Here is a 27,058-nt window from a genome sequence, read left to right on the forward strand (position 1 = left end):
TTAATATTTTAATATTTTAAATTACATAACAAAACGTTTTTTATTCTTTTTTTACCACACACTTATTCATCCTACCAATAGAAGTGTCAAAGTGTATATTCTTATGAAACCGAATGAGCATTAAGTCATTAACTTTATGTCAATTAAAAAACCAACTCCCTTATCGTACACCATGTTTACATTTCTAGTTGTAGTAGGTACAATATTCTTGTACATGCTGTTCAGAATCCATCCATCCATCATTTCTTGTGGGATTCGATTCTTACTTCTTTACTTTATACTAATATAGCCAGTGGGTAAGATTTTGATAAACTAGAATCGAGTGCTCAACAAAGTAGGTCTAATTAATTTTCACACAATAATCCATCACATTGTCAATGTCTTAGACACCAAATCTAACCAACAAAAACCGGAGGAATTTGGGAATTCGAGAATGAATTTCATTTCACTACCAATTGGTGTTTATGATTTTTCTATCTGGACAACATTCAAACTCACATTGTTATAGAAACAGCATATCACATTGATGAAGCCACTATCAAAATCTTCCTCCTATTTGCTTTCTAAGTTGTAACTGCAAGCTCTTACCGGACTTGGCAATAGAATGCAAGTTCATCGTCTTTTTTGGGAGGTGTAAGTACCTGCAAGAGGAAGCTTCTCCTCTCTGTAAGGTTGGGTTGATTCATCTGAGACACTAGGAATCCTTGCGACACTCCCCTTCCCTTTCTTTGCATTCGGGCCTATAACTTCAATCATGTATTTCCATCCATCTACAGGCCTCCTTCGGCTAAATATGTGCCTTTTTATGAAGCTTGCAATCTGAAATCCATTCAAAGACAGTGGAAATCAAATGACGTAACAACACACAAAAAAACATGAAATCCTAAACCATATTTTGGTATTTCAATGGTGGTAACAACCTGAAACTTGTTGAAGGCAATGCGACGCTCAAACTCTTGAACCAAGATGTCTTCTTCCCTCTGTGACATGTCCCACACATTACCCTCTGGATTTTTCGAGGTGGTTTCCCATCCATCCGGCTTGTTTTTGAGCTCGGAGCTAGCAATTGTGGATCTTCCCAAATCATTATTTGCAGATTCAAATATCCTGCATATATTCAATTTCAATCAACCAGAATTAGTCTACAATAGCAAACATAATTTAACAAGGAGTATCATATCTTCAACAATTCGTTGCATTTTTAGCAGATAACGTATTTCAACAAAGTAGATCAACAATTCATTGCATTTTTAGCAGATAAAGTAACTCAACAAAGTAGCTCAGATCAACATACAGTGACAATTCCTAAGCAAAATTTCTACCGATTACTGACAAATTTAATTCAATAAATGATCGAAGAATTGATTAAAACATACTCGGAGGCACTATCGAGCAATTTCTCGATGTCGTCGGCGCCGGAGACGAAATTCCCCAATTTAGCCTCCTCCAGTTTCTCAATCTCCTTGGCCCACAGGCCGGCGTGGATTTTCTGCTTTGTCAGGCGATAATCCCTCTTAATATTGTCCAAGCTGTAGAGAGGAGAAGATGAAGATGAAGCCGCAATCCGATCAGATTCCTTCTTCGCCGATTTGCCCTTCCTCTGGTCCCAATTATCGTTCATATCCTCCACGAAAGCCTTGGTCTCGGTGTCAATTTCTTCCGGCGGAGAGGAAATTGCGGCTTGGGGATTTTCGGCGGCGGTGGGGAGGGAGAAGCTGACGTCAGATTCCCATGGGGCGCGGGAGGATTTACCCGAGAGATCGTCAGGAAGCCAGGCAGTTTCCCAAGCGTCATTCCACTCTTCCTCGCCGGTTTTGGTAGGTCGTTTAGTCGAGAGAGGGCGGACGCCGACCGCCACCGCGGTGTTGGGGTTTAGGGCGATGGAGGTTAGCCTGCGCATCATCTTAAATTCAAATTAATTTTTTCTTATTTTCTAGAAAAATTATAAAATTTGATGCGATTAATTAAGTCTGTAAGGGTATTAAACACACCATTAATTAAATCTGCTGCAATTTTGGGGACTATTTTTGTGGACTGATATTCTGATTGATGCGATTTTCCTTCAACTACTCATTGATATCCTTCAAAACCAAAATAACATGGGTGGATAATAAAAATCCACAACAACAAAATCGAAATTCCCCAAATCAAGCAGGTAATAAGGTGAAAGCTTTAGAAATGTGAGCTTACTGTTATATATGAAAATTCAGAGCCGTCGGCAAGAGAGGAAGGCGTGGCGGCGAGGATGGCTGATGCAAGGCAAGTTCCGCCGGTCGAGAGAGAGAGGGAGATGGCTAGAGACTGAAAGAGGAGGAGGAGACGCCGCTTTTCACCTAGGGTTTATAGGGAAATTTAATCTATGGAGAATATTAGTACACCAATTATTTTGCCTTCTACTTCAATTAAAATTGGAATTGTGCTATTTAATGAAATGATGGCTTCTATTTGGATCAAAATTGAAATTTTATTTATTGTTGAAATACTTCTTCTCTAAATTAATTGGCAAGTTCAATTATAACAGGATGAAGTAATCTTTTTCAATTTTCATCAATATTTAATATATTTTAGTTAATCTTTAATTAATTAAATAATACTAATAAGTTTATAGAATAAAATATGGAATTAAATGAAATAAAAATTATTTAAAATTAAACTTAAACTCATAAAATTTGTATTGCTTCTTATAATACAAAGAGTAGTGTATATTGTCACATTATTCAAAATAAATAAGATGCACAAAAATGTTATCGTTATTTTAAGTGATACTCCCTCCGTCCCAGTTTAGGATGCAAATTTCGTTAGGGCACAGGTTTTAAGAAATTGTTGGAGCGTGTAATAATTGAAGTAAGATAGTGGTTATTGAGTGTGTAATAATTGAAGTGAGGTAGTTGAAAGTAGGACCATTTTGACTTTTTGTAAGTTTAAGATTTTGTTTTGTTTTATTTTTATGAAAGTAATGGCATTTGAGTGTAAATTTCATCAACAATGAGCTTAAATTTTATGTCAAAATATGACAAATTCTAATGGGACTTTTAAGCTAAGACGGATGAAAAATGGCAAAACATGACTCTGAAACTGGGACCGAGGGAGTAGTTTACTTTATATACGTATGAAATAAGAAAATGTCGTGGAAGTAGCGTTAGTGGATTGTGGGATCCATATTTAGAATGACGTGTAGGGTTGAAATTTGTATAAAACTTTCAATATTTAAAATTAGTTTAATTTTGGTGGACATCCAAAATGATAAAAATAAGTCTATTTTTTTTTAGAGCGGATGTAGTTTTACTAACCAAATTGGGGTATCAAAATTAATAATATTAAGCTTCATGTTTTTTTTTAAACATGATATTTATGACTATTTTAATCCTTATAAAAATAATTCAAATAATTTTGTTTTACAATTGAATTAATAATCGTGTAGTATCTCATTAGTATTATATTCATTTAGGTTAAATTGTCAGAGCATTCATAATGGAAGGGCCCTCCCATTCTACATCAACATTTGTCCAAAGGGCCTATCTCCCTGCAATGGAAGGGCCCTCCCATTCCATTTCATTTCCACATTATCACCATTTTATTTTAATTTTTTAGCACTTCTATATTTAATATGTTATCAAATTAAATAAATAAGAACCAAAAATATTAATACGCAAATTTTTGTTGTATTTCAAAATTGGAAAATAGAATACAACGAGAAGCAAATTTTACATAAAACTAAAAATAAAAATAAAGCATCAGTGCCTACCCCTCCGTCCCCAAATTTCTTCAATCATATCGTGTTGTAGACGATTGTGGGCCTCTTTTTGGCGTATATCAACAAATGCCCGAAGACGCTCGGCGTATCCGTGAGGGACACCCTGCCGGTGGGACTCTCTAGCGACACCGTGGCTGGAGCTTGCAATGTGTTCGACGGGGACATCGGCGACATCTTCATCTCCACTCTCTTCTATCATGTTATGCAATGCGATAGCGGCATAGATGATATCAGTGATATCACCCTTGTAGAAGAATCGCGCCAGACCTTTGATCAATGCAAAATGCGATTGGAGCGCATCGAAAGCCCGCTCCACATCCTTTCACGGCGCATCTTGCCGTTGAGCAAAATAACTCCTTTTCTCCTCAGTTGGACAACTAATCGTCTTCACGAAAACGGGCCAACTTGGGTATATGTCGTCCGCCAAGTAATACCCCATCTGATGCCGGTTGCCGTTCGCGGTGAAGTCAACCAAGGGGCCTATTCCCTGGCACTGGTCGTTGAACAGAGGCGAGGACTGCAGGACATTTAGGTCGTTGTTCGACCCGGCCACACCGAAGTAGGCATGTCAAATCCATAGGCGCTGATCGGCAACGGCTTCCAGAATGATGGTTGGATGTGTGCCCTTGAACCCGCTCGTAAATTGGCCTCTTCAAGTGGTCGGACAGTTCTTCCACTGCCAATGCATACAATCTATACTTCCCAACATACCCGGGAAGTCGTGCACCCTCCAGTGCAAATCAAGCAAGAACTGGCAATCTTGTGCGGTCGGCTTCCGCAGATAGGTGGGGCCGAAAGTCTCAATCACGCCTTTACAAAACTTCTTCAAACAATCGCGACCAGTTGTGTTCACGACGAGAAGATATTCGTCGAACATGTCGGCACATCCTCCGTATCCCAACTGCCTAATTGCAGTCGTGCACTTCTGCAGAGGTGAATATCCAGGCTTTCCGATGGTTTCCCAACGCTGTTGGAAGTCCGGGTAACGCGCCGACAACCTGTTAACGATGCGCAGGAATAGCTCTTGCCGCATTCTGAAACGCCGACGGAAAACCGTCGGGCCCCACCATGGGTCCTCGACAAAGTAATCCGTGTAGAGCCAGTTGTGTGCCTCAGTGTGGTCATGGTCGACCGATTGACGGCGATGGATTGGCCTTGGAATCGCCTCCTGGTTCGCTTCTTCCTGACGTCGGGCTGCCCTTGCAAGCACGCGCGGCACCACTCGGTTTATGACTTCATCGTCGGAATCGCTACCGGAAGACATTGATTAAATTTACTAGAGAGAGAAAATGTATTGAAATAGATAGAAGATAAGATGTTGGTGTGGAAACGTGAAGAATGGTAGGTTGTAATTATAGTGGAAGAAATGGAATAAAAAACAAAATCAAAAAAATGAAAAAAAAAATAAAAATAGGTGAGAGGGCCGACCGGCGGCACTTCCTCCACAATGGAGGGCCGATCGGAGGGCCCTTCTCAACGGCTAGGGCCGATATATCGGCCATATGGGGAGAGAGGGAGGGGGCGCACGACGGCCCCTTTTCCACTATGGTGGGCCGATGGGGAAGGCCCTCCCATCGGCCCTCCATTGCTAATGCTCTTAATAGTATATACTAATAAAATGTACATATCCCAACAATAACTAAATCGATAGCAATAATGAATACATCTTAATGACACTTAGTCACTTATTACTATTTTAAATTTAAGTAACCATATTTCTTATAAAATACTATATCATATGTGTTTTATATCATATGCACTATTTCTTTTTCGTCCGTCCAAAAAAATATGAACATTTCAATTTTAAAAACTCTTTTCACTCTAATGAGGTGAGACTCATTCTCCACTAACAGTATTAAAAAAAAACTTTCTCTATCTATCTCTCTCTCTTACTTTACCAATTTAAAATACATAACAACACATTTTTTCTTTTTATACCACACACTTATTCATCCTACCCAATGTTTTAAGAACCGGACCAGTGAACCGGCGAATCTACTGGTTCATGGTTCAACCGGTTCAATCACTAGTTGAACCGTTTTACTATTGCAAACACACAAAATTAAATTCACAATATACAAAATATATTAAATTTACATATAATTAATAATGTATCAAAAATATTAACCTTATATTTTAGTTCTAAATATAAATATGAAAATTATGTAGTAAATCACAAAATTTCATAAATATTTTTGTTGGTAAATAAAATTAAATATATGATTCATTAGTTGTTGTAGTTAAAATAATTTAATATTTAATATATAATTAGATAAATTCATTATAATTAAAAAAGTTTATTATTGAACGAAAATATATAATTACACATGAATAATTAGTTATTTTACTTAAAAATATTAATATTAATGGTTAGTGTATACATTAAATATATACAATGAAGTTATTAATATTAAGTAATAATAAATTATATTTACATATAAAAAATATTAAATTTATGTATAATTACAAATTCATATTAAAATTTAGTGTTTGTAAAAACATAATTAAAATATACTTATAATTAACAATCTCTTGAAAGAATATAAAATTAAAATGAATTATTAGTTTAGGTGGATAAAAGTTTCGTTTTTAGTGTACAAGATGTTCAAACTATTTCAAAATGGCCATATGGTGGAGTGGTGTTGGTATCTAGTGTAGAGGTCATGAGTTCAAGTCCTACCAACAACAAATTTTGAGATATACTCCTTCCGTCCACGATTATTAAGAGCCTCATTTCTAAATGACGCGGGTTTTAAGAAATGTTAAGAAAAGTGGGTGGAAGAAAGTTAGTGGAATAGGGGTCCCACTTGTATATACTCCCTCCATCCCAGATAATTTGGGACACTTTGATTCGGCACGGGTTTTAAGAAATCTAATGGAAAGTGAGTTGAAAAAGTTGGTGGGATGTAGGTCCTACTTTTAAAGTATTAATTTTATAATAAAACGTGAGTAGGAATGAGTTAGTGGAATATGAGGTCCACTGCCAAAAATGGTAAAAGTTAAGTGGGACAAATTATGTGGGACTGTCCGAAATGGAATACTGGGTCGAATTATCTGGGACGAAGGGAGTATTAGCTTTAAATGATATCTGAGTAGAATGAGTTAGTGGAATGTGCCCTCCATCCACGATTAAGAGCCTCATTTTTAAATGGCGCGGGTTTTAAGAAATGTTAATAAAAGTGGGTGGAAGAAAGTTAGTGGAATAGGGGTCCCACTTGTATATATTAGTTTTAAATGATATGTGAGTAGAATGAGTTAGTGGAATGTGAGGTCTCCTTAGAGCATCCCCATCCGTGCTCTTAGCTAAGAGCACGGAAGTGGTCCCGGACCTACTTTTACTCCTTGTCCTTAGCTAAGAAAGCACAACACCCACATCCGTGCTCTTAGCTAAGGACAAGCTCAAGGGTCCCACCATTCTATTATTCAATTTAAATACTCAATTATTAAAAACATTTCTACATTATAAAAATACATTAAAAAATAAAAATTACATTAAAATCCTAAAAAATAAAAATGACATAATTAAAATACTAAAAAATAAAAATACATAATTAAAATCTTAGAAAATAAAAATTACACACGTGGAAGACTAGTCCTCTAACCCCAATTGCCTCTTGAGACCCTGGATCATTTGCTCATGTGTTGCAAGTTGTTAAGTATAGCATGAGGTAAGAAAATCTTGGTCACCATCTCCTCTAACATCAAAAGGGAGTCGAGACAAAGAGGCATTGGAGAGCGAGCTCCTACACAAGCCCAAAAAATAGAAGATGAGACAAACTCTCATCTCCCCGTCGATCGAGGCCGAGAAATCAGCCAAGGGAATCAGCCACAATCACCAAAAGGGCAAGAATCTCACAATCATCAAGCTCAAAGTAAGAGAGCTAACAAGCCCAAAATAAGTCTTTGGCTCCAAGTCTCAAACCTAGCTTTCAATAGCTTAGCACCATATACAGCCTCTCCTCACCTCCTCCACCACCACATTCCATCACCACAAATTCTACACAACACCAAGGGGAAGAGCCAGGGAGGAGGGAGAGGGCGAGTGGTGACGGCAAGGACAGCCACCACCGATAAGTTCAAAAAGTGAGGTAAACAACCTCAACACCATCTCCATCGCATTATGTAGATCAACCAATAGATACCAATAACTTAGATTCATAGAAGCTCAATAGAATAGTCATAACGTAGCAAGCATAAAGCCAAACACCAACACATGATACCAATGCTTAGTCAGTATGGGAAACTCCAACAAAACCACAAGATGACAATCATATAAACAAGACTAAGTGTAGCAAAAACAATAGCAAGCTCCTTCCGTGATTAAGTGCAGCCAAGTTCGAATCAATAAGCGTTAGAGAGCCCCAAGCTCTTTTATTGTTAGAAATTGAGTAGGGGGGGATGAGACTTAGCTTAGCGGAGGGGCGCCCGGGCGACGGCGAGTGTCGACGGAGCCGAAGAACTTCCACGAGAAGCTCCGGATCACGGCGCAAGACGGGACGGGCTGCCGGGCACGGGAAAAGCGCGACGGAGTCCGAAACCTCCGCGGAGCAGCCCAGTCGCGGGGAGAGGAGAAGAGGCGATGCCTCCTCTCCGCTGTTCGCGAGGACGCTGGGGCTGACGAAGAGCTGCCGGAGAACGCCCAGGCGAACGCCGACTAGGGAGGCGTCCCGCCCAGAGGAAGGGAGCATAGGGGGGGCTAGCGCCGCCGGCGACGAGGAGGGCCGACGAGCACGCTAGCACGAGAAGGAGATGCCGCCGGTTCTTCGATGTGATTCCCAATTTAGGGATTTTGAAATTCGACGATCGGGAGAAATTTGGAGAAGAGATGTGGAAATCGCGAGAGGTGACGGAACGGCGACAGAGGACGGGGAATACCCCCGGCGATGAAGGGGAAGCCGCGGTCCCCTTGTTCACGAGGGTTTCTAATTTTGAGATAATTGAGTCGAAGGGAGAAGATGTATAAGGGGAAAGGGGGGCTCGGGGACGAGATGGCGATTTGCCGAGATGGAAGAGTGGTCGCCCGGCTTTTTCTTCTTTAGAGAGAGTCATTTGGGAATGATTTTGAGAAATGGGGAGAGAAAGAGAGAACCGATGGGGAGGGAGTATAATGTGGGCTCCCATTTCTAAATTTTGGATTGGGCCAATTTGTTTTAAATGGTTGTTGGGCCTTAGTAGTTAATTAAGAATTGGGCCAAGGAATTTATGATCCGGGCCAGTGGATTTATTGTTGGGAGAGTTAAATTATGAGAGGTTGGGATTTAATTTTAAGAAAAGAGTTGGAGCTCAATTTAAATTTAAATTTCCCCAATGATTTACTAAGTTTCCAAAGATGGAGAAAAATAGAGTTGGGCTCAAGGCCGAGGAATAAATTCCCAAATAATTTATTTAGATTCCGGAAAATAAAGTAGTAAAGTGGGAGACGCAAAGCGGCAGGCCGGCCCCGCGACGCCATGAGCGGCCTTAAGAAAATCCGAAGAAAAGGATTTAAGAAGAGACTTTCCAAGAATTCCTATTCTTATTAATAAGTGCCCGAATATTTAAGTTAGAGAAAATAGAATTTCTCCAAGTTAATAAAGAGAATAAATAAACTCTGAGAGTAGTAAGCCGAGGTAGATTAAGAAAATCCTATAGGCCGAGACGAGATGTAGGTGCTTCTCTTTTGTGAAGTGAGACATCTTAGAATCTCACCTTCGAACTCTGATTTATTGATGTATTGTTCATTCTAGTTCTAAGACCATGAAATGGTACATTTGGCTTCTATTCTATGAAGTGTTCGACTTGGCCTTCGAGTATATTCACAAGTTCTTTCCCCCTTTCTTTCCCCGCTTCTTTAATCCCCCATTAGTCGCGATTTACCCGCTTTCGCTATCCTTAGCAAAGTGCGGTCGTGACATGTAGTGTGGTGGGAATTTAGATGAGAGAGTATGAGGAAAAAAGATGAGAGAATGTAGATGTTGATAGAATAGATGAGAATGTGATTTTTTTGTGTTGAAGTGGGGGTATTTATAGATGAAAATGTGAATTTTGGGGGAAAAAATTTTGAAAAATAAATTAAAAGTGGGAAGAAAACGGATATATTTTTTTTGGGAAGTGGGAAAATATATTTTGTTTTATTTAAAAACATTTTTTTCAATTAATTTCGCATTTAAAATTTTTTTTAATAAGCCAACGACTATGCTGTTGGCGAATGAGGTGTCGCCACGTGTGCTGCTCAGTGGCACGGACGTGCTCTTAGCTAAGAGCAGAGTCGTGCCGCTGGCACGGACGGACGAGCACCGCAGCCTTCACCGCTGCGGATGCTCTTACCATTTATGATAATTTTGAACCGGGACTCTTATTTGTGGACGAACCAAAATAGAAAAATGAGACTCTTATTCGTGGACGGAGGGAGTATTTTGTAAAGCAAAAAACCAGTTTTCGGTTCACGGTTGGACCGGTCCAACTGACCGGTTTCGCCGGTCCATGGCAGTTCAACGTGTTGGCAGTTTCTAGGGGTGAACCGGACCGGACTGCCTACTAGTTCGTGATTAAACCGGTCGAACCGGCTAGTCCAGTCCGATTTTTAAAACATTGATCCTACCAATAGAAGGGTCAAAGTAAGAGAAAGTTGAATTTGTTAAGAATTTAGGGAAACGAAGAAGAATATCCTAATTGATATCCAAAAAGGATTCACTATTTGTTAAAATTAGCTGAAAAAATAACTTTAGGCCATGTTTAGTTGGCGGGAAAGTAAAGTTGGCAAGGAAAATGATTTCTGGGAAAATGAATCTCGGGAATATGAATCCTAGTAACTTTACTTTCCTGTGTTTGGAGAATATCAAGATTTTAAATTTATACTTAATTTAAACACCAAACTAAAAATATACTTATTATTTTTTATTTATAAAAAAGAATAATATAGTAATTTTTTAATAAATTATTAGTTATAAATAATAATAATTATATTATTATATTTATCATTACGATGGATAGTTTAAATATGGATTATCGATCATAATATATAATAATATAATTATAATTATAGTTACATGGGGTATACTTATTTATTATAATAATAAATATAATAATTATTATATTATAATTATAAAATTTACAGATATTATAATTGAATAAATTTTATAAATTAAAATTGCACTATGACATTATTGATTAATTATTAATTTATAAAATATAATAATAATTATTTATTATAGAATTTATATTATATAATTAAAATTTAAATATTAATAAATTATTAATTAATATTATGAATTATTATAAAATATAGTTATAATTATGATAGTTTTAATTATAGTTATTTAATATAGTGAAATTAAGTATAATTTATAATTTTAAATTATTTTTAAAACATAATAATTAATATTATTATTATTATTATTATTATTAATAATAATAATAAAACTATACTATATTGCTTAAATATGTAAGAATTAGGGATGTCAATCTAGCCCGAAACCCGCGGATCGATCCAAATAGCCCAGTAAAATCACAGGGTTAGGTCCGGAAAATTATAACCCAAATACATAACCGGGCTATATGGGCTGACCCGTTTGGGTTGGCGGGTTATGCGGACTGGCCCGGGTGGGTTTGCGGGTTAGCCCATGGGTTGAGCATTTAAAAAAAATATGAAATTTTGGGTTTATATACTTATATATATCAAATATATATGGCATATGAACTATATAAGGTAATAATGTCTTCTTTCTCAAATCAAAAGTTAGGGTTAATGAAATATAGAGTATATTAATATCATAATATGTACTCATATAATCACATTAAACTCCATTGAATTTATTTTTTGATATACTATTATCTATACTATCTTTTTTAACTTCTTAGAATTTATTTTTTCGTTATACAATTAAGAATATTATTTAACTCTTTTTGAAATGCATGATTTCCATTTAATTGCCATTTAATTGTATTCGGATTCACACGTGCTACTAATTAAGTGATATGTTTATGTATTTTGTTTCAATTTTCAATAGCTATTATTTTCCTTCTCTTGATCACTTTGATAATACTTCACTTTACGACAATCAGTTTTTTTTTATAAGTTAGAATACCGAATTGGATAGAAAGAAACAAATAAGATCACTCCTGGCCCGAATAGCCCGTGGGTTAGCTCGAAACCCGAAGATTTAGGGTTAGGGCCAAAAATATATAACCCAAAAAAATTTCAGCCCGAATAACCCACACCCAAATAGTCCGACAAACCGAGTGGGTTGGCCCGAACCCGAGCGGGTTAGCCCAATTGACATCCCTAGTAAGAATCTTGAAACTGGGAAAAAGAATACCTAAGAAAAGTTAGGATTCAGAATCCTGGAAAGTTGTACTAACTTTCCTTGTTCTCGGATTCTGATTACTTTCCCAGTTTGATTAAAAACGAAACAAACACAGGAATTTAAAATTTAAGGAATTAGATTACTTTCCCAAACAGAATCTTGTCAACCACATGCCCTTAGTTTAAAATAGTGGGAAATATATATTTCAGAGAGAGTTTATGATATTTGTGGCTATTTTGCTTCTTGATAAAATGAAATCAATCAATATTTAGATTAATAAAATAACTAGGAGTAGTTTTTCTATTATTTTTTTTCCATATCCTACGTGTTGAAAAACAACATAAGGGCATTAACAATGGGGGCCGATCTCCAGAGCCGTAGATCGGTCCCCCATCGCTTTCCATGGGTCACCATTGTGGAGGAGGGAGATGGGTCCATCTCCCTTTCCCTTCGCCTCCGCCCTTCTGCCTATAAATTAGCCAAGCCGATGCCCCTATCGGCTCCGCATCGACCCGCGATAGGCCTCCGTTGTGGAGGCTCGGATCGATGGCGGAGCCGATTTTCATTTTTTTTTAAATTAATTTTTTTTTTTATTTTCTTCTTTTATATAAATACCTCAATCCTCTTCATTTCACACACCCGCATGCTTTCCTTCACAATTTTTCTCACTAGAAATGTTTAATTTCACCCACAATTCGGATTCGGATTCCTATTCCGACGTCGGCGAGAACAACCCCATCATTGTCCAGATGTGGGAGCGCGTAGTAGGTGTGTGTTGCAAGTGAGTCTCATCGCCGAGGTCTACAATACAACGATGATGAATGTCTTCAGGCATAGGTTGACATGCGCCAAGCCGAAGCCCATCATGCACTCCAACGTGATATGATTGAAGAACTTTGGTCACGGAGGGGCTGATGTTTTATTTAAATTCGTTTCTCATTGTATTTTGTTTTCTAATATTGTAATACATCGAATAATGAATTTATTATGTACTTTTATTTATATTATTCAGATATTTATGTTTTTTTTTTTGTTTTTTGAAATGAAATGAGATAGACTCTGGGATGGGTTCTCCATTGCAGGGAAATAGGTTCTGGGATGGGCCTGCTGACGTGGTACTACATAATTATATTAATTTATTTTTTCAATTATTTACAATTTGCTTTAACTATTTTAAAATCTTATGACCCGTGCATAACACGGGTGTTAATACTAGTCTTCCATTAAACAACACTAGGGATGTCAATTGGGCTAACCCGCTCGGGTTCGGGTCAATCCACTCGGGTTGTCGGGCTATTTGGGTGTGGAATGTTCGGGCTGTAAATTTTTCGGGTTATAAATTTTTTGCTCTAACCCTAAATCTTCGGGTTTCGAGCTAACCCACGGGCTATTCGGGTCAATAGTAGTCTTATATGTTACTTTCTATCCAATCAAATATTCTAAATTATTAAAAAGTAGATTATCGCAAATAGTAAAGCATTATTAAAGTGATCAAGAGAAAGAAAATAATAGCAATTGAAAATTGAAACAAAATAGATAAACATATCGTTTAATTAATATCACACATGAATCTGACTACAATTAAATGGAAATCATGCATTTCATATAACCCTAACTTAATTTGAGAGAGAAGACGTAATTACCATATATTCTTTATATCAAATGTTGTACAATATTTAATATTGATATTACCAAATATACTTCGTATAAGTATATAATCCAAAAGTTTAATTATATTTTACATTAAATGCTCAACCCGTGGGCTAACCTGCAACCCACCCGGGCCAGCCCGTATAACCCGCCGACCCAAACGGGTTAGCCCGTGTAGCCCACTTCTGAATATGGGTTGCGATTTTCCGGCCCTAATCCTATGATTTTACCGGATAACTCGGGTCGATATGTGGGTTTTGAGTTAGACTGACATACCTAAACAACACCATATGCGATTAAACGCATCAATTAAATTTATTAGCGAACACTTTTTTAAAGCACTCGTTTAATTAAAATGAACGCATGAACTATTACTCTTTTTGTCTTGTGTTTTGAATCGTTTTTGTTGAGCATAAAATTTTAAAAATGTATTTAATGAATTAAACGTAGCGAGATTAGATTTGGTAATCAAATAGTACTCTGTCGGCCATTCTCTCCTTCAATTATTAAATGTTTCATTTTTCCTTTTTCATTCGTCCGCCATTAAATATTCCATTTCACTTTTACTCTATTTAGTAAGTAGACTCTACATTCCACTAACTTATTCCACTAATATTTTATTATAAAATCAGTATATAAAAGTAGGACCACATTCCACTAACTTTTCTATCCACTTTGCCGTATAAAATTAAATAATTTCTTAAAACTCATGTCGGTCAAATATGAAACGTTTAATCATGGACGGAAGGAGCTGGAGAATAAATTAAAAAGCTTCATTAAAAAAAATCGGATCTACCAACGGGTCGTAGCGCAGTTGGCAGGGCGGAACTGTAGTGGTCATGGGGTCACGGATTCAAACCCCGCCACCCGCTGGAAGACTTTCGGCCTTAATAGCAAGCCCGGTCGAGCAGGACTAGTCGGATTCTGCCAAAAAGGCGGATTTTGATGGAGAGGCAAAGCAGTGACAAATAGAAAAGCGACGGACGTTTTTGAGCCGTAGATTTGCAAGTGACGTCTAAAAGGTCCACGATATATCACAGCATGTGATTACTGATTGCACACAATATATTGAGAAGTAGGTAGAAATAGAATCAGTCAGCTTGTATCTAGACACTTCTCCAGATTCTTCGCAGATTATCACTCAGGTTCGCTCCTCTCTCCACTTTCTGCGTTTTTGCTCTCTCCGAATTTTCGCTTTTGAATCGGTGAAAGCTACTGATTTTCTATAATCCGTGCTGTTACTTACTAATCAACGAATAAATTACTCGATCAGTTGTAGTAAAAGAGCTCGTCAACAACAGATTAACACAAAATTTCAGATTGTTTGGTTCAATTTTGTTAAAATCGCGGACTATTTGTGAATCTATGAACTAATGCAGCTATTTAATCGACCCATTTCTTCATTAAGGCTCATTTCTCCTGTCGATTTAGGTTTTGGGTGAAAAATGTTGGATAGATTCATCAATCTTGTGAATTAATGACGATGTCTGCTTTTTACCTGCAGATCAATGGCGGAAGGAGCAACCTCTGTTGTACCAAGCACTGAGCTATTGGAATGGCCAAAGAAGGACAAGCGTCGATTCCTGCACGCAGTGTATCGAGTAGGAGACCTTGACCGTACCATTAAGTATGTATTTTTCCATACTAGATGGACTAGTGTGCAGCTTCCTTTATTGTTTCTCCTAGTTGCTTATTTTTGTTTCTATGCTAGGTTCTACACTGAATGTTTTGGGATGAAGCTGTTGCGGAAAAGGGATATCCCGGAAGAGAAATATGCCAATGCTTTTCTTGGGTTTGGGCCTGAAGAATCTCAGTTTGTGGTTGAATTGACTTACAGTATGTTATACTATTAGCTTCAACATTTGCTCTCGTCATTGATGCATACTTATTCATGGTTTATACATGTGTTAGTAGTCCTCAAATCGCTGAAATCGATGTTAATCTCTAACTTAGGTTTTTAATTTCACAATTGTTTTGCCATTTAAGGCTTGGCCTGAGTTAACTGTGTGTCCCCCCCATCTTAGATCACTCTCAATCTAGGATAAGGATGAGCGAAGCGACATACTGCTGAACGTTGTACTGATAAACATTAGTGATTTCTTCCACCTGGTCTCTTTCAGTTCTCCCTTTTAATTTGCTTGGTCTTATGATCTATGAACACATAATACAGCATTTCTGCATCTTTCAAATCCATGTATTGAGTGAAACCTTTTAGAAAATTTATACGCTGCAAGTTTTCCACCAATATTGGCTACTTGACATTCTTCATGCATCGAGCAGACTATGGAGTCGATAAGTATGACATTGGAACAGGCTTTGGGCATTTTGCCATTGCAACTCAAGATGTAAGTTTTTATCCTCTTCTCTCTTCTTCTCTAACAGTTAGCATGCATATTTTTCGTTGGTTATGTTATGCAGATCATAATGTTTTCTCCTGTTTCTTATATCCATCGTTAAGGTTTACAAATTGGTTGAGGACATAAAGGCCAAGGGTGGAACTATCACTCGAGAGCCAGGCCCTGTTAAAGGTGGATCAACTGTTATTGCTTTTGCCAAGGACCCAGATGGCTACCTTTTTGAACTAATCCAGCGTGGTCCCACTCCTGAACCACTCTGCCAAGTGATGCTTCGTGTTGGCGATCTTGACCGTTCTATCAAATTCTATGAAAAGGTGAACTCTTTATCTTTTCTTGATTCTTGATTTGTCGCAGACTGACCTATCTGTATCTTTATTCTGGAATATGATATATTGAAGCCTGACCAATTTGCCCATTTCTGATATTGACATTGTTTATAGATGTAAGTGTTCTAGTTTACAGGTCTACCAAGTTTCTTTTTGCTTTGCATTATGCGTAGCAAGTAAATAACTCATGCATCTTTTTCTTTTATTTGACATAATTCCTAAGTGCAACCCGTTTAATGTACATTTAGTCGCTATGTAAGGAATTGTGTATGTGTTTCTAAACCTATAAACACTGATATTGAGATGTGATTCATGCAGGCATTAGGAATGAGACTCTTGAAGAAAACTGACAGACCAGAGCAGAAGGTACTGGGGGTTCAATTTTAATCCAGATTTATATAAGCTTCTTGCATTATTGTTGTGGTTTTGATGTGTTGTCTTCAATAATTTTCAGTACACCATAGCAATGCTGGGATATGCTGATGAATACGAGACAATTGCTTTGGAACTGACATACAACTATGGTGTAACTGAATATACCAAAGGGAATGCATATGCACAGGTCAGCTTGATGCTTCATTGCTTCATCCACACTTTGCGTAATCAATTTCCTTTCTCATTATTGATGAAATCCGTGCTTCAGATTGCAATCAGCACTGATGATGTATACAAGAGTGCCGAGGTAGTGAATGTTGTAATCCAGGAGCTTGGAGGAAAGATAACCCGACAACCTGGACCAATTCCTGGAATCAACACTAAGATCACTTCTTTCCTGGATCCCGATGGCTGGAAAACTGTAAGTTCACTGCCTATATAACACATAAGATTTACTATATACTAAAATAAAAAAGTAGCAACATGCACCATAATCTTACCCTCTCTTGAACATGGTTAAGCGAGCTGATGTTGCGAATGTTTTGTATCCTATGTAGGTGTTGGTTGACAACGAAGATTTTCTGAAAGAACTCGAGGCAAATAAGTAGGAGGGCGTCACTGAATGTTACTATTTCTATCTCTGGTTGAATAATGTAGTCAGTCGCCCCTGGTATGGGATCGGCCGTATTAGTATGTATGAGTACCCAGCGAACGCCCTATGGGCTCGAACCTCTGTGTGATTTCCTGGTCTATTTGCCAGACAGATCTATGCAGCTCGGATTTTATTAAAGGCTTTGCATTTAGGTATTGAAATTCAAAAACATGTCTAAACAGAACTGGGGCGGCATCTGCTGTAAAATTTGCAGATAAAATCTGAACATTTAGAAGGTAGTCAATATTCAAAAAAAGTTTTGAAATGTTTGATACTTCGAATATATTCAAACAAAAACAAGACAGCCCATTAAAACTAGGAAAAACATAAACTTCTTTATAATTATATCTGCACATTTAAATTGGAGCTACTCTACTATCACATGCGCTCTCCACTGACTGCGCGAAAAACTGCAATGAATCAATTTAATTAATACTTAATCGACTTATTTTAAACTTAATTATCCTGATTAATCTTCATTATTGACATTTAAGGGCATAGCGCATCCAGTGGCGGAGCCAGGAATTTATGGACGGGGGGCCCAAATTTCTGATAAATAATTGTTGAGTTTATTTAGTGTCAATATTGTCAGAAGTTGACGTCGCATAGCCACATAAGCAACAAAAGGGATCGTTAACAAGAAGAATAGTGAAAATAATTAAAACATGAATAGCAGAAACTGAATTAATTATTTTCTTAAATTGTAGAGATAATAAATACGTGTATGAAATTCATTATATAAAATTACAAGTTGTGAGAAAATCATCAAAATCGATAGATAAATATTAACGATACAAGTAATATGGAATAGTATTTACATATTTATGGGATAAAAAGTATTTTTTTTATGAATATGTATCGATTAAAATTTCAGCATCAAAGAAAATAAATATAATATTATAATATAAAAGGAAATTAAACATAAAAGAGATACATAGAATAGGCGGGTTTAGGGACCTCACATAGAATAGGCGGGTCTTGTAACCAGCTAGGCTAAATAAACAATTGAATATAGTTGTATACATATATTATATATACGAAAAGTTAAAATGGGTGGGGGGCCCAAGGGCCCCCCTGGGCCCAGCGTGGCTCCGCCCCTGAGCGCATCATGCGCATCCACATAAGTGTTTTCTTTTAAAGACAAATTGCTGGAAAAATCAAGTTAATCCTAAACTTATAAAAAAAATCAATTATATTATAATTTTGATATCTTCGTTTATTATCATAGTACTTATTTTTATTACAAAAAAAATAATAAGCTATTTTGCTTTCCATACTTTTGTCTCAAGGTTTTGGATCGCATTCCTTTTTAAGTTGTCATAAAGTAATTGAATAGTTTCATTTTTTCAAAAAACATTATTTTTTCTTTTCTATTTTCCTCCTTCATACAATCAACGACGTATCTTTTTATTCTCACTTCATTTTAACTTTTAAATTTAATTTTTTAAATCACATTTCCAAAAGAAATAATATTTGCATATAGAGTTAGATACGCTATATTGGAATTACACTCTTCCATTTAAATTAATGTAATGTAATTACACTCATTTCGTGGACCATTCTAGACGTTGGCTTTTCACTCTCAAATCAAAATTGAATTTTTTATTTTAGCAAAGTTCCGACATTGAAAAGCTTTTCAGTTAAATTTGTCATTTTAATAATGGCTATTTAATGTCATAATTAAGATATGGCCACAAACCGAATATTTATTTTAGGTGGAAACTGTCATAAATTATTTTGATTGCTTTTATAGAATGATGTTACAGAAGACAGGTTGCATGCTTGAGTATCTCAACTGAACAATTTTGAGTACGATTCATAACTATCACTGAAGGGTCCATTTTTTTCACTTTTTCTTGTAGAAAAAACACAATGGGTCTACTGATTCAATTAATTACTAACCTTTAGTTGTCCTATACGTTGAGTAACGGAACATAGAAATTAATTATAGGAAATTTAATTTGGCATATTAATTAAGAGTAATTTAGTAGAAAATCAATTAAATTTTAGGTGAGTAAGAATATGCAATATTGATAAGGGAACAATAAATGACTGATTGATCTATATTCGCGAATAAGGACTGGGATGTGATATGATGACACTAAGCAGTCAAATATACTAAATGAATTTTTAGTTAATGATTGTTCATTGTGATTTTGAGATTTTGATAATCATTCTTTGTGACTAGTGAGTTTAGAATTCGGATTTCAATAATTGTGATTAATATGAGGTGTAACTTATTGGAATCGTTTGGCTTGAATCATGAAATGTGGGTAATATTTTTTTTTCCTGATTTCACTAATAAGAACATTTAAATCCATTAATTAAAGATTCAAAATTTCACTAAGCACGTATACTATTAAATTTAAATGGCATCCAACCGATTATCTGGATGTAAGTGAAATTTTTATATTTTCTAAATATAATTAATGGAATGTACAAAAATAAAATATGAATATAATTTTTATATTATTTATATAAATTTCAAAATATTGTATTACTAATATATAAAATAATAAAAAAATATTTTGTCTAAGTAGTATGGTGCTGATGAAAGAATACATGTTACGTATCCATAATATTGCTACATATTATTCATATTTGTACTATACTTCACATAACATACAAATTTTATAATGAAAATATTTATACAAGAAGAAAAGGACAAAATAGAAAGCTTAATTGTAAGTCCTCAACTATTTTTTTATTCAACACCGCCAAAAGTCGAGCCCGATTGGACCTACTCACCTGTCTAATGACTAATTTGCCCCCCGCCCCTTACTTTCTATGCCATCATGTTTATTACACTGAGTACCGTACATTTTTTTTATTCATTCACAAAAACATATTGAATTTATTTTATTGTGTAGTCTACATTATATTCTTTCAACTTACAAATACCATCCTATAAAATTGTCGTTACGAAAAAGAATAATTTCACTCATTTTTTCAAATAAATATGCTAGCACAGTAGGATAAAATGCAAATTTATATATTGTACAAACTCAAAACTCCTTAACACAATTTTAACACAGTTTCAATACAATATCAAGATAGTGTAAAATTTTAAGACTTTAATGTTAATATAATATCAATATAACATCAATTATTGACTATCGTTAAAATTCTATTAATATTTTCTTGGTAATGTTTTATTTGTTGATATTTTTTAATAATCCAAATTATAATTTTGAATTTGGACAATATTTAGAATTTTTAATCGATCACGTTGAAGCATAGCAGCAAGTAAAAATAATTCAAACGACAAAAAACGGAAAAGATAGTAGAGGACAAGGTGACTATTTAAGAATCCAAAATTAAAACTTACATGATAAAAAATTAGAAAAAAACAAAAAGAAGCGGAAAAAAGCATATATAAACTTCCAAATAAAGATTTAAGTATCACAATAACACCAATCAAAAACCCCCAATGTCCAAGTCCTCCCCCAAATCGACGGCCGCCGTCATCCGCCCCCACGAATTCTCCGACAGCCCCATCCACTATGCCGTCGCCACCGCCGACCATTTCGCCCTCACTAAACTCCTCTCCACCCTCCCCAAACTCCCCGATCCCACTCTGATCAAAACCGAATCCGAATCCCTCGCCCACGAGCAAATCGCCGACCGAATCTCCGCCGCCCTCGACGGCCGCGAAAACCGCCTCCGCGAGACCCCGCTCCACATCGCCGTCCGCCTCAACGACGCCGTCGCCGCCCGCGCGCTCGCCGCCGCCGGTGCCAACATCTCCCTCCAGAACGCCGCCGGATGGAATCCGCTCCAGGAGGCGCTCCTCCGCCGCCGCCCGGAGATCGTCGCGCCGCTGGTCCAGCACCACCACCGCGCCGCCTGGTGCAAGTGGCGGCGCCGCCTGCCGCGCCTCGTGGCGGCGCTGCGGCGGATGAGGGACTTCTACATGGAGATCTCGTTTCATTTCGAGAGCTCGATTGTGCCGTTCGTTGGCAAAATCGCTCCCTCTGATACTTACAAAATCTGGAAGCGCGATGGTAATCTACGCGCCGACACTTCCCTCGCCGGCTACGACGGACTCAAAATCCAGCGCGCGAATCAGAGCTTTCTCTTCCTAAACGACTTCAATTGCGGTAACGGTAACGGAATTGACGTTCCGGAGGGATCTCTCCTGATCCTCAACCACGACGAGAGGAAAATCTACGATGCGTTTGAGAATGCGGGGAATCCGTTATCCGACGCCGAGGTTTCCAATTTCTGCAATCAGACGAGCGTTTATCGGCCGGGGATGGACGTGACGAAGGCGGAATTGATCGGCCGTACGAATTGGAGGCGGCAGGAGAAGACGGAGAGCGTCGGGGAATGGAAAGCTAGGGTTTACGAAATGCACAATGTGATGTTCACTTTCCGCTCGCGGAAAGTGAACGCGGCGGAGCGCAGAGACGATCCGTTCTCGCCGACGTGCGTGCTGCCGCTGGAGATCGACGACGAGTCGGACGAAGGCTTCATCGTCGCTGAGAATCCGCGATTCAGCGACGGAAGCAGAAATCAGCGGCGGCACAGCAGCTTCGTCAGGGAGGATCGGGAATTCGTGACGGTGTCGAGGAAGAGCGTGGATATAATCCCGATCGATTCGAGGAGATCGAAGCCGCCGCCGCACGGTGAGAGATTAGCGGCGGCGCCGGCGACGAAGGAGAAGGAGTATGCGAAGAGTCTCCGGCCGACGGTGTGGCTAACGGAGCAGTTTCCGTTGAAGACGGAGGAGTTACTTCCGTTACTTGATATCCTAGTGAATAAAGTGAAGGCCGTTAGACGCATGCGGGAGATTCTGACGACGACGTTTCCCTCCGGTACATTTCCCGTAAAGGTGAGGGTCAAAATCGACAATTCACTACTTCTTTGGGTCCCTCCCCCGGTTTTCTGATTCAGTGCAGTATTTATTTTGATATGCTTTTGCTTTAATTCATTCTTTTCATGCATATAAGTAAAAAACCAACCAACACACGCTTTATGCGATTTTCCTTTATTTCGAAATTTTAATTTTGTTATTGTCTCAGGTTGCGATTCCTGTGGTTCCTACAGTAAGAGTGGTGATAACATTCACCAAATTTGTGGAGCTGCAGCCGGCTGATGATTTCTTCACTCCGCTCTCAAGCCCGGGGCAGTTTGCTAGCGACAACGGGAGCGGCTACTTCTCGTTGTCGTCGTCGTGGCTGAGGGGTGGATCCGCCCGTCACCAGACGTGCGGGGGTAGCCTCCCGCAAGATCCTTTTGCGATTCCCAGTGGATATAGTTTGAGTAGTTTTGACGAAAAGAGTAGGAAATTGAGCAAGTCCAAGTCGACGAGGAAAACAAAGTGAATCAATTTATTTATGGCTTTTAATTGTAGTAATTTAGATGACAGGAAATATTTTTATTTGTATTATACTTCAATTTTGTGTTGATTTACATGTTTTGAGAATCTAAGAAACGTGGTAACGGCAACAATTAAGGAACATTGATACTCCCATTTGCAAGAAAAGCATCTCTTCCTCACTAATTATTTGAAGAATCAATTTTGTTGAGGCGTTCTTTTTTGCCGTTCAAAACAAAAAATGTTGAAAGGTAAAGAGAAAGTGGAAACAAGATTTGGTGGTCAATAAAACAAAGAGTTACGCACACAAATCAAGGGGATGAAGAAAGTAGTAATTCAACGACAAATCTGTTGTGTGAAAAGGAAGCAACAGAATCGAATTTATAATGTCTGAATCTTGACCCTTTGAAGCTTCATCCTCAAGTTCCTCTTTGTCAGTCCAAATTAGTATAGTGTAAAAGTGTTAATTTCAAACCAAAAAAAGAAAAGAAAACTAAAAGATTTAGTAAAATATTGAGAGGACTACATTTTCAGTTTTTGGACATTGCAGTAATAATGTCTACAATCCACATTCTTTAAAAATATCATTAGACATCTCTAGACATTGATATAATATCATTGAAAGGACTTTTGCATTTCTTTAGACTACAATACCCCTAAAGCTTTACGGCCCATTTAGGTATTTTTCACAAGAAAAAACCGTCCATCTCTAGACATTGATATAATATCATTGAAAGGACTTTTGCATTTCTTTAAACTACAATACCCCTAAAGCTTTACGGCCCATTTAGGTATTTTTCACAAGAAAAAACCGTCATTTTGGTTCATTCATTTCCTTTCAAGTACGTGGTGTGACGAACAATTATTTGCCACATACTTTGACAACTTCTCTTGAGGAAATACAACATAAATGAACCAAATAATTGCCACATACTTCGACAACTTCTCTTAGGAAAATGCAACAAAATAAATGAACCAAATATAGCCGAAGTGGTAGTTCTCTTTCTCATGAAAAAACATAAATAAATAATACTATAGCATAAGGATTTTTGTAAAAAAAAAGTTTCCAAATGTGCAAAAGTGCTTCCAACAATATTATATCAATGACGATTGGTGATATTTTTAAAGAATAGAGATAACAAATGATACAAGTGTAATGTCCAAACACTAAAAATGTAATTCTCTCTATCATTTGCTCAAATATGGGGTTTTGAAAACCACAAAACAATTAATAGTGGAATAGCTTAACTGGGAATTAGGCCAAATTAGCATTGAGAAATGATATAAGAAACAATAATAATAATGGTAGGGAACCAAAACGTTGCTTAGAAAGACAGTAACTTGTGAGTTGGCATTTCTTCTTAAAGAAAAGAAAATTTGTTAAAATGACAGCCCATCCACATGCATCCTTGCTTATTATCCCATATATCTACCATTGAGAATCATCTCTTTCTTCATTCAATTTCAACTCCCATCTCTATCTTCAACACCAGGTATTCTCTCTCCCTCTCTTGTGTGTGTGTGTGTTTGCCTAGATTCTTGCAATCTATGTAGATTAGTGTGAGCAAGAATCTTAATCAGATCTAATATGAAAGCAATCTATATGCAGGAAACTAGGATGGCTACGGACGGGCCGAGCTGGGCAGATCAATGGGGCGAGGGAGGGTTTGGTGCTATGGCAGAGGAGGACACCAAAGGCAACAAGGAGACTGCAGCTGAAAAGAAGACGGGTGGGTTCGGGAAGGCCAAAGCAGCGGCACTCAAGGTCAAGAACAGCACATCCATGAGCATCAAGTGGGTGAAAAATAAATGCCAAAAGAAAACCTCCAACACATGAACACAAACACACCTATGTATGCCGCAAATGAAATTGGATTTCCCAAATCATGTAATGCAACTTTAGACTATGAAGCTATTCGAGTAGATGGCACAATCCATACATTTTCACCTTCATTTGTGATCAATCAAGACTCTTGAAATTTGCATAATAATGATGATATGAACAGAGATTTATTAGCCAAGTTATTGTGCAAGTAAGTTTCTAATGGAAGGTAGCAGGCAAAAGTAATGAACCGGAGAGAAATGTACAATTGAAATGCTAGCTAAAGAAATTGATGGTCACTGGCCTTTGTAAAAGCCAAACGTGTTCTCGCCGCTATAAGTCATGTAGAGAAACCCGTCTTCATCCTTGTACTCGTCATAGATTGCAGACAACAATGAAGCTAACAACCAAAGCACATTGTAAGTTATAAGTGAACAACAAATATGAATAGGCAGTGAATCGTAAGGAGCTAGCCCACTCACCAGTCGGAGGCAGTACATCGTTGACAAATATGAAGATAGCTTTCTCAGCACTCAGTTTGATCCTCTTCCGAACCACATAAACAAACTGTCCCACGGTCAGATCAGCAGGAACCAGATATCTGTAATTCATAGGAAGTGATGATGCATTCTAGTAAAAAATTCATTAGTTGCTTAACTTAACAGCGACAAATTAAGGTTTCGTTGCAACCTTAGGAAGATAAGTATAAGTTAAAAAACATGCATTCAACCACTATCTATCACTAAATGGAAAAAACACACGTGCAAGATGATCTCAGTTAGGTAACTAAGCCTTATCCGAATATATTAGAGAAAGCCCTACTGATTACAGTGGTTCGTCTTCTTCTTCTTGATCTTCCTTTATTTTTATTTTTCTGGGTTTTGAGGGGGATTGAGCTTGAGATCTCTCCCTTTACACAGGAGGATCAACACTTGCGTGCCCTCAAAAGGGATTGCTAATCACCGTCTTAATCAACAAGCATCCACAAATTATAGTTTTAATTAAGCTGTAACTAACACATACACATGATAATCACATCATGTTCTACAAAGATAAATATAATGAAAATTAGATTAATGAGCTCTTTACACCACAGTTAAGTTGTTGCACTCACTTCTTTTTATCAATGTCAGGAACATCACTCCTTCCTGCCTTCTCCACAATGACCTAAATGTATAATAACAAAAAGGGAAATAAGAACTGCAAACAATGCATATAATTACACCTCAACTGCGGAATAAATTGTTTAACTCACTGGAATTCTATCTGGATATTTCTCTCTGATGCGACCAGACTCTGCCTGTCTTTTCTCTGCAGTAATGGACACCGAAAAAATGAGAGGTCAGCTACGGATACAGAGATATTCTGATGAAGAGACCAAGCTTGGCAGCAATAATGCTGGACGAGCACAAACGTTATGCATGTAGAAAAATGTAAAACACAAATTATAACAGCTTTAGTCCCAGGAGGCCCTAATAAAATGAATACAGATCGAACCTAATTCGATTCGTACAGTACAAGAGTCAGTACTCACACAGTTAACCGTTTTCTTATAATCAAAGATATAAACAGCAACTAACTAAAAGCTTCAAGAACTCTGATTAAGAAAGTGGTGATGCCCTAGATATTGGGGAATTATGTCAGCCAATTTAGGGGGAGCTTTCAATCTGACTGTTACTCTGTGATCATCAGAGTTCAACCAAATTTCTATATTCACATATCAATCATCATACTGCAAGAAATCAAATTCATGTATTCAACCCAAAAAACAAACCAATCACCAATCAGATAGCAACTGCTATTCAAGCAATATACAATCAAACCACAAAGTCAAATAAAAAATAGAAAGAATTAAAAAAAAAAAAAAAACAGTTTTCCCTTTGGGAAAGCTACCAATCAATAAAAGGGGTTACCAAACATTTATCACTACATCAAATTATCATATTACCAAAATCAATACAAAATGCCAAGGTAGAAATTGCATACCCAAAGGGTGCTCTAGTTTGAAAGAACTCTTGGCCATCGCAAGATTCGAATTTTAAATCTCCAACTGCGAATATCAGAAATCGAAACAACAAACACACAAATCAAAGCAGAGTAATTGAAGCTTTAAAGGGTTTTGACTGTATAATTTGGGACGCGTTCGAAACAACGAAAAATAGGGGATATGAATAAAGATAAAGAGGGTTAATGCTTTAAATTAATGCTTATAATTATATTAAGAAGGAAAAAGAATTAGGTGTTTGATTCGTACACGAAATTGGTATCTTAATAAGACAGATTTCATTAATTTTGTAATCAGATTGAACACCTCAAACGTTTGACAAATTTATTCACAAAATAAAATTCATATTTTTCTGAATATTGAAGAAAACGCAAACTAATTTATTCACAAGAATTAAAAAAAAATCCGAATATTGTTGATGTGTAAATTTTGGTAGAATATATAAATTTAATAATGAAAGAACTATAGACATATCTCAACAATTTCTAGTAACTATCTTGTCAATTTCAAAG

The 27,058-nt window shown here is 37.1% G+C and overlaps 4 protein-coding genes across 6 annotated transcripts; 2 read left to right on the forward strand and 2 right to left on the reverse strand.

Moving 5' to 3' along the window:
- Window positions 1-418: 418 nt before the first annotated feature.
- LOC125202959 (protein GAMETE CELL DEFECTIVE 1, mitochondrial) lies at window positions 419-2,378 on the reverse strand. 3 transcript variants are annotated; one of them, XM_048101347.1, is made up of 5 exons: window positions 2,191-2,377; window positions 1,992-2,081; window positions 1,377-1,903; window positions 921-1,107; window positions 419-819 (listed from the first exon to the last, which is right to left on the reverse strand). In XM_048101347.1, exons 2-5 carry the CDS (start codon window positions 1,992-1,994, stop codon window positions 613-615), a joined length of 924 nt encoding a protein of 307 aa, XP_047957304.1. In that variant the 5' UTR covers window positions 1,995-2,081; window positions 2,191-2,377; the 3' UTR covers window positions 419-612. The 3 variants fall into 3 exon arrangements, with proteins under 3 accessions (XP_047957304.1, XP_047957306.1, XP_047957305.1); XM_048101349.1 differs by having other exon boundaries at window positions 1,377-1,892; window positions 2,191-2,374; XM_048101348.1 differs by lacking the exon at window positions 1,992-2,081 and having other exon boundaries at window positions 2,191-2,378.
- A 12,324-nt stretch (window positions 2,379-14,702) lies between these two features.
- Window positions 14,703-17,537, forward strand: LOC125205679 (lactoylglutathione lyase GLX1). Its single transcript, XM_048104748.1, has 9 exons — window positions 14,703-14,834; window positions 15,194-15,316; window positions 15,401-15,525; window positions 15,970-16,034; window positions 16,148-16,360; window positions 16,691-16,738; window positions 16,827-16,934; window positions 17,016-17,168; window positions 17,305-17,537. The coding sequence occupies exons 2-9, from the start codon at window positions 15,198-15,200 to the stop codon at window positions 17,353-17,355; spliced, it is 882 nt and encodes a 293-aa protein (XP_047960705.1). The 5' UTR covers window positions 14,703-14,834; window positions 15,194-15,197; the 3' UTR covers window positions 17,356-17,537.
- Window positions 17,538-20,768: 3,231 nt separating this feature from the next.
- LOC125205672 (ankyrin repeat domain-containing protein 13C) lies at window positions 20,769-22,810 on the forward strand. Its single transcript, XM_048104736.1, has 2 exons — window positions 20,769-22,233; window positions 22,424-22,810. Exons 1-2 carry the CDS (start codon window positions 20,830-20,832, stop codon window positions 22,724-22,726), a joined length of 1,707 nt encoding a protein of 568 aa, XP_047960693.1. The 5' UTR covers window positions 20,769-20,829; the 3' UTR covers window positions 22,727-22,810.
- A 1,900-nt stretch (window positions 22,811-24,710) lies between these two features.
- LOC125205688 (autophagy-related protein 8C-like) lies at window positions 24,711-26,723 on the reverse strand. The gene is made up of 5 exons (XM_048104759.1): window positions 26,528-26,723; window positions 25,797-25,852; window positions 25,656-25,708; window positions 25,024-25,142; window positions 24,711-24,941 (listed from the first exon to the last, which is right to left on the reverse strand). Exons 1-5 carry the CDS (start codon window positions 26,562-26,564, stop codon window positions 24,838-24,840), a joined length of 369 nt encoding a protein of 122 aa, XP_047960716.1. The 5' UTR covers window positions 26,565-26,723; the 3' UTR covers window positions 24,711-24,837.
- Window positions 26,724-27,058: the final 335 nt, after the last annotated feature.

Source organism: Salvia hispanica, chromosome 1 (genome assembly GCF_023119035.1).
Source record: "Salvia hispanica cultivar TCC Black 2014 chromosome 1, UniMelb_Shisp_WGS_1.0, whole genome shotgun sequence".
Lineage (NCBI taxonomy): Eukaryota > Viridiplantae > Streptophyta > Magnoliopsida > Lamiales > Lamiaceae > Salvia > Salvia hispanica.

Coding starts and splice junctions, on each gene's coding strand:
- LOC125202959 (XM_048101347.1), bottom strand. Junction 1,108..1,376: donor TTGCTCGATAGTGCCTCCGA/GTATGTTTTAAT, acceptor GAATATATGCAG/GATATTTGAATCTGCAAATA. Junction 820..920: donor TTGCCTTCAACAAGTTTCAG/GTTGTTACCACC, acceptor AATGGATTTCAG/ATTGCAAGCTTCATAAAAAG.
- LOC125205688 (XM_048104759.1), bottom strand. CDS start 26,564: ATGGCCAAGAGTTCTTTCAAACTAGAGCACCCTTTGG. Junction 25,853..26,527: donor CAAACTAGAGCACCCTTTGG/GTATGCAATTTC, acceptor CCATTACTGCAG/AGAAAAGACAGGCAGAGTCT. Junction 24,942..25,023: donor CGATGTACTGCCTCCGACTG/GTGAGTGGGCTA, acceptor TTTGGTTGTTAG/CTTCATTGTTGTCTGCAATC.
- LOC125205672 (XM_048104736.1), top strand. CDS start 20,830: ATGTCCAAGTCCTCCCCCAAATCGACGGCCGCCGTCATCCGCCCCCAC. Junction 22,234..22,423: donor CCGGTACATTTCCCGTAAAG/GTGAGGGTCAAA, acceptor TTATTGTCTCAG/GTTGCGATTCCTGTGGTTCC.
- LOC125205679 (XM_048104748.1), top strand. CDS start 15,198: ATGGCGGAAGGAGCAACCTCTGTTGTACCAAGCACTGAGCTATTGGAA. Junction 16,035..16,147: donor TTGCCATTGCAACTCAAGAT/GTAAGTTTTTAT, acceptor TCCATCGTTAAG/GTTTACAAATTGGTTGAGGA. Junction 16,739..16,826: donor CTGACAGACCAGAGCAGAAG/GTACTGGGGGTT, acceptor AATAATTTTCAG/TACACCATAGCAATGCTGGG.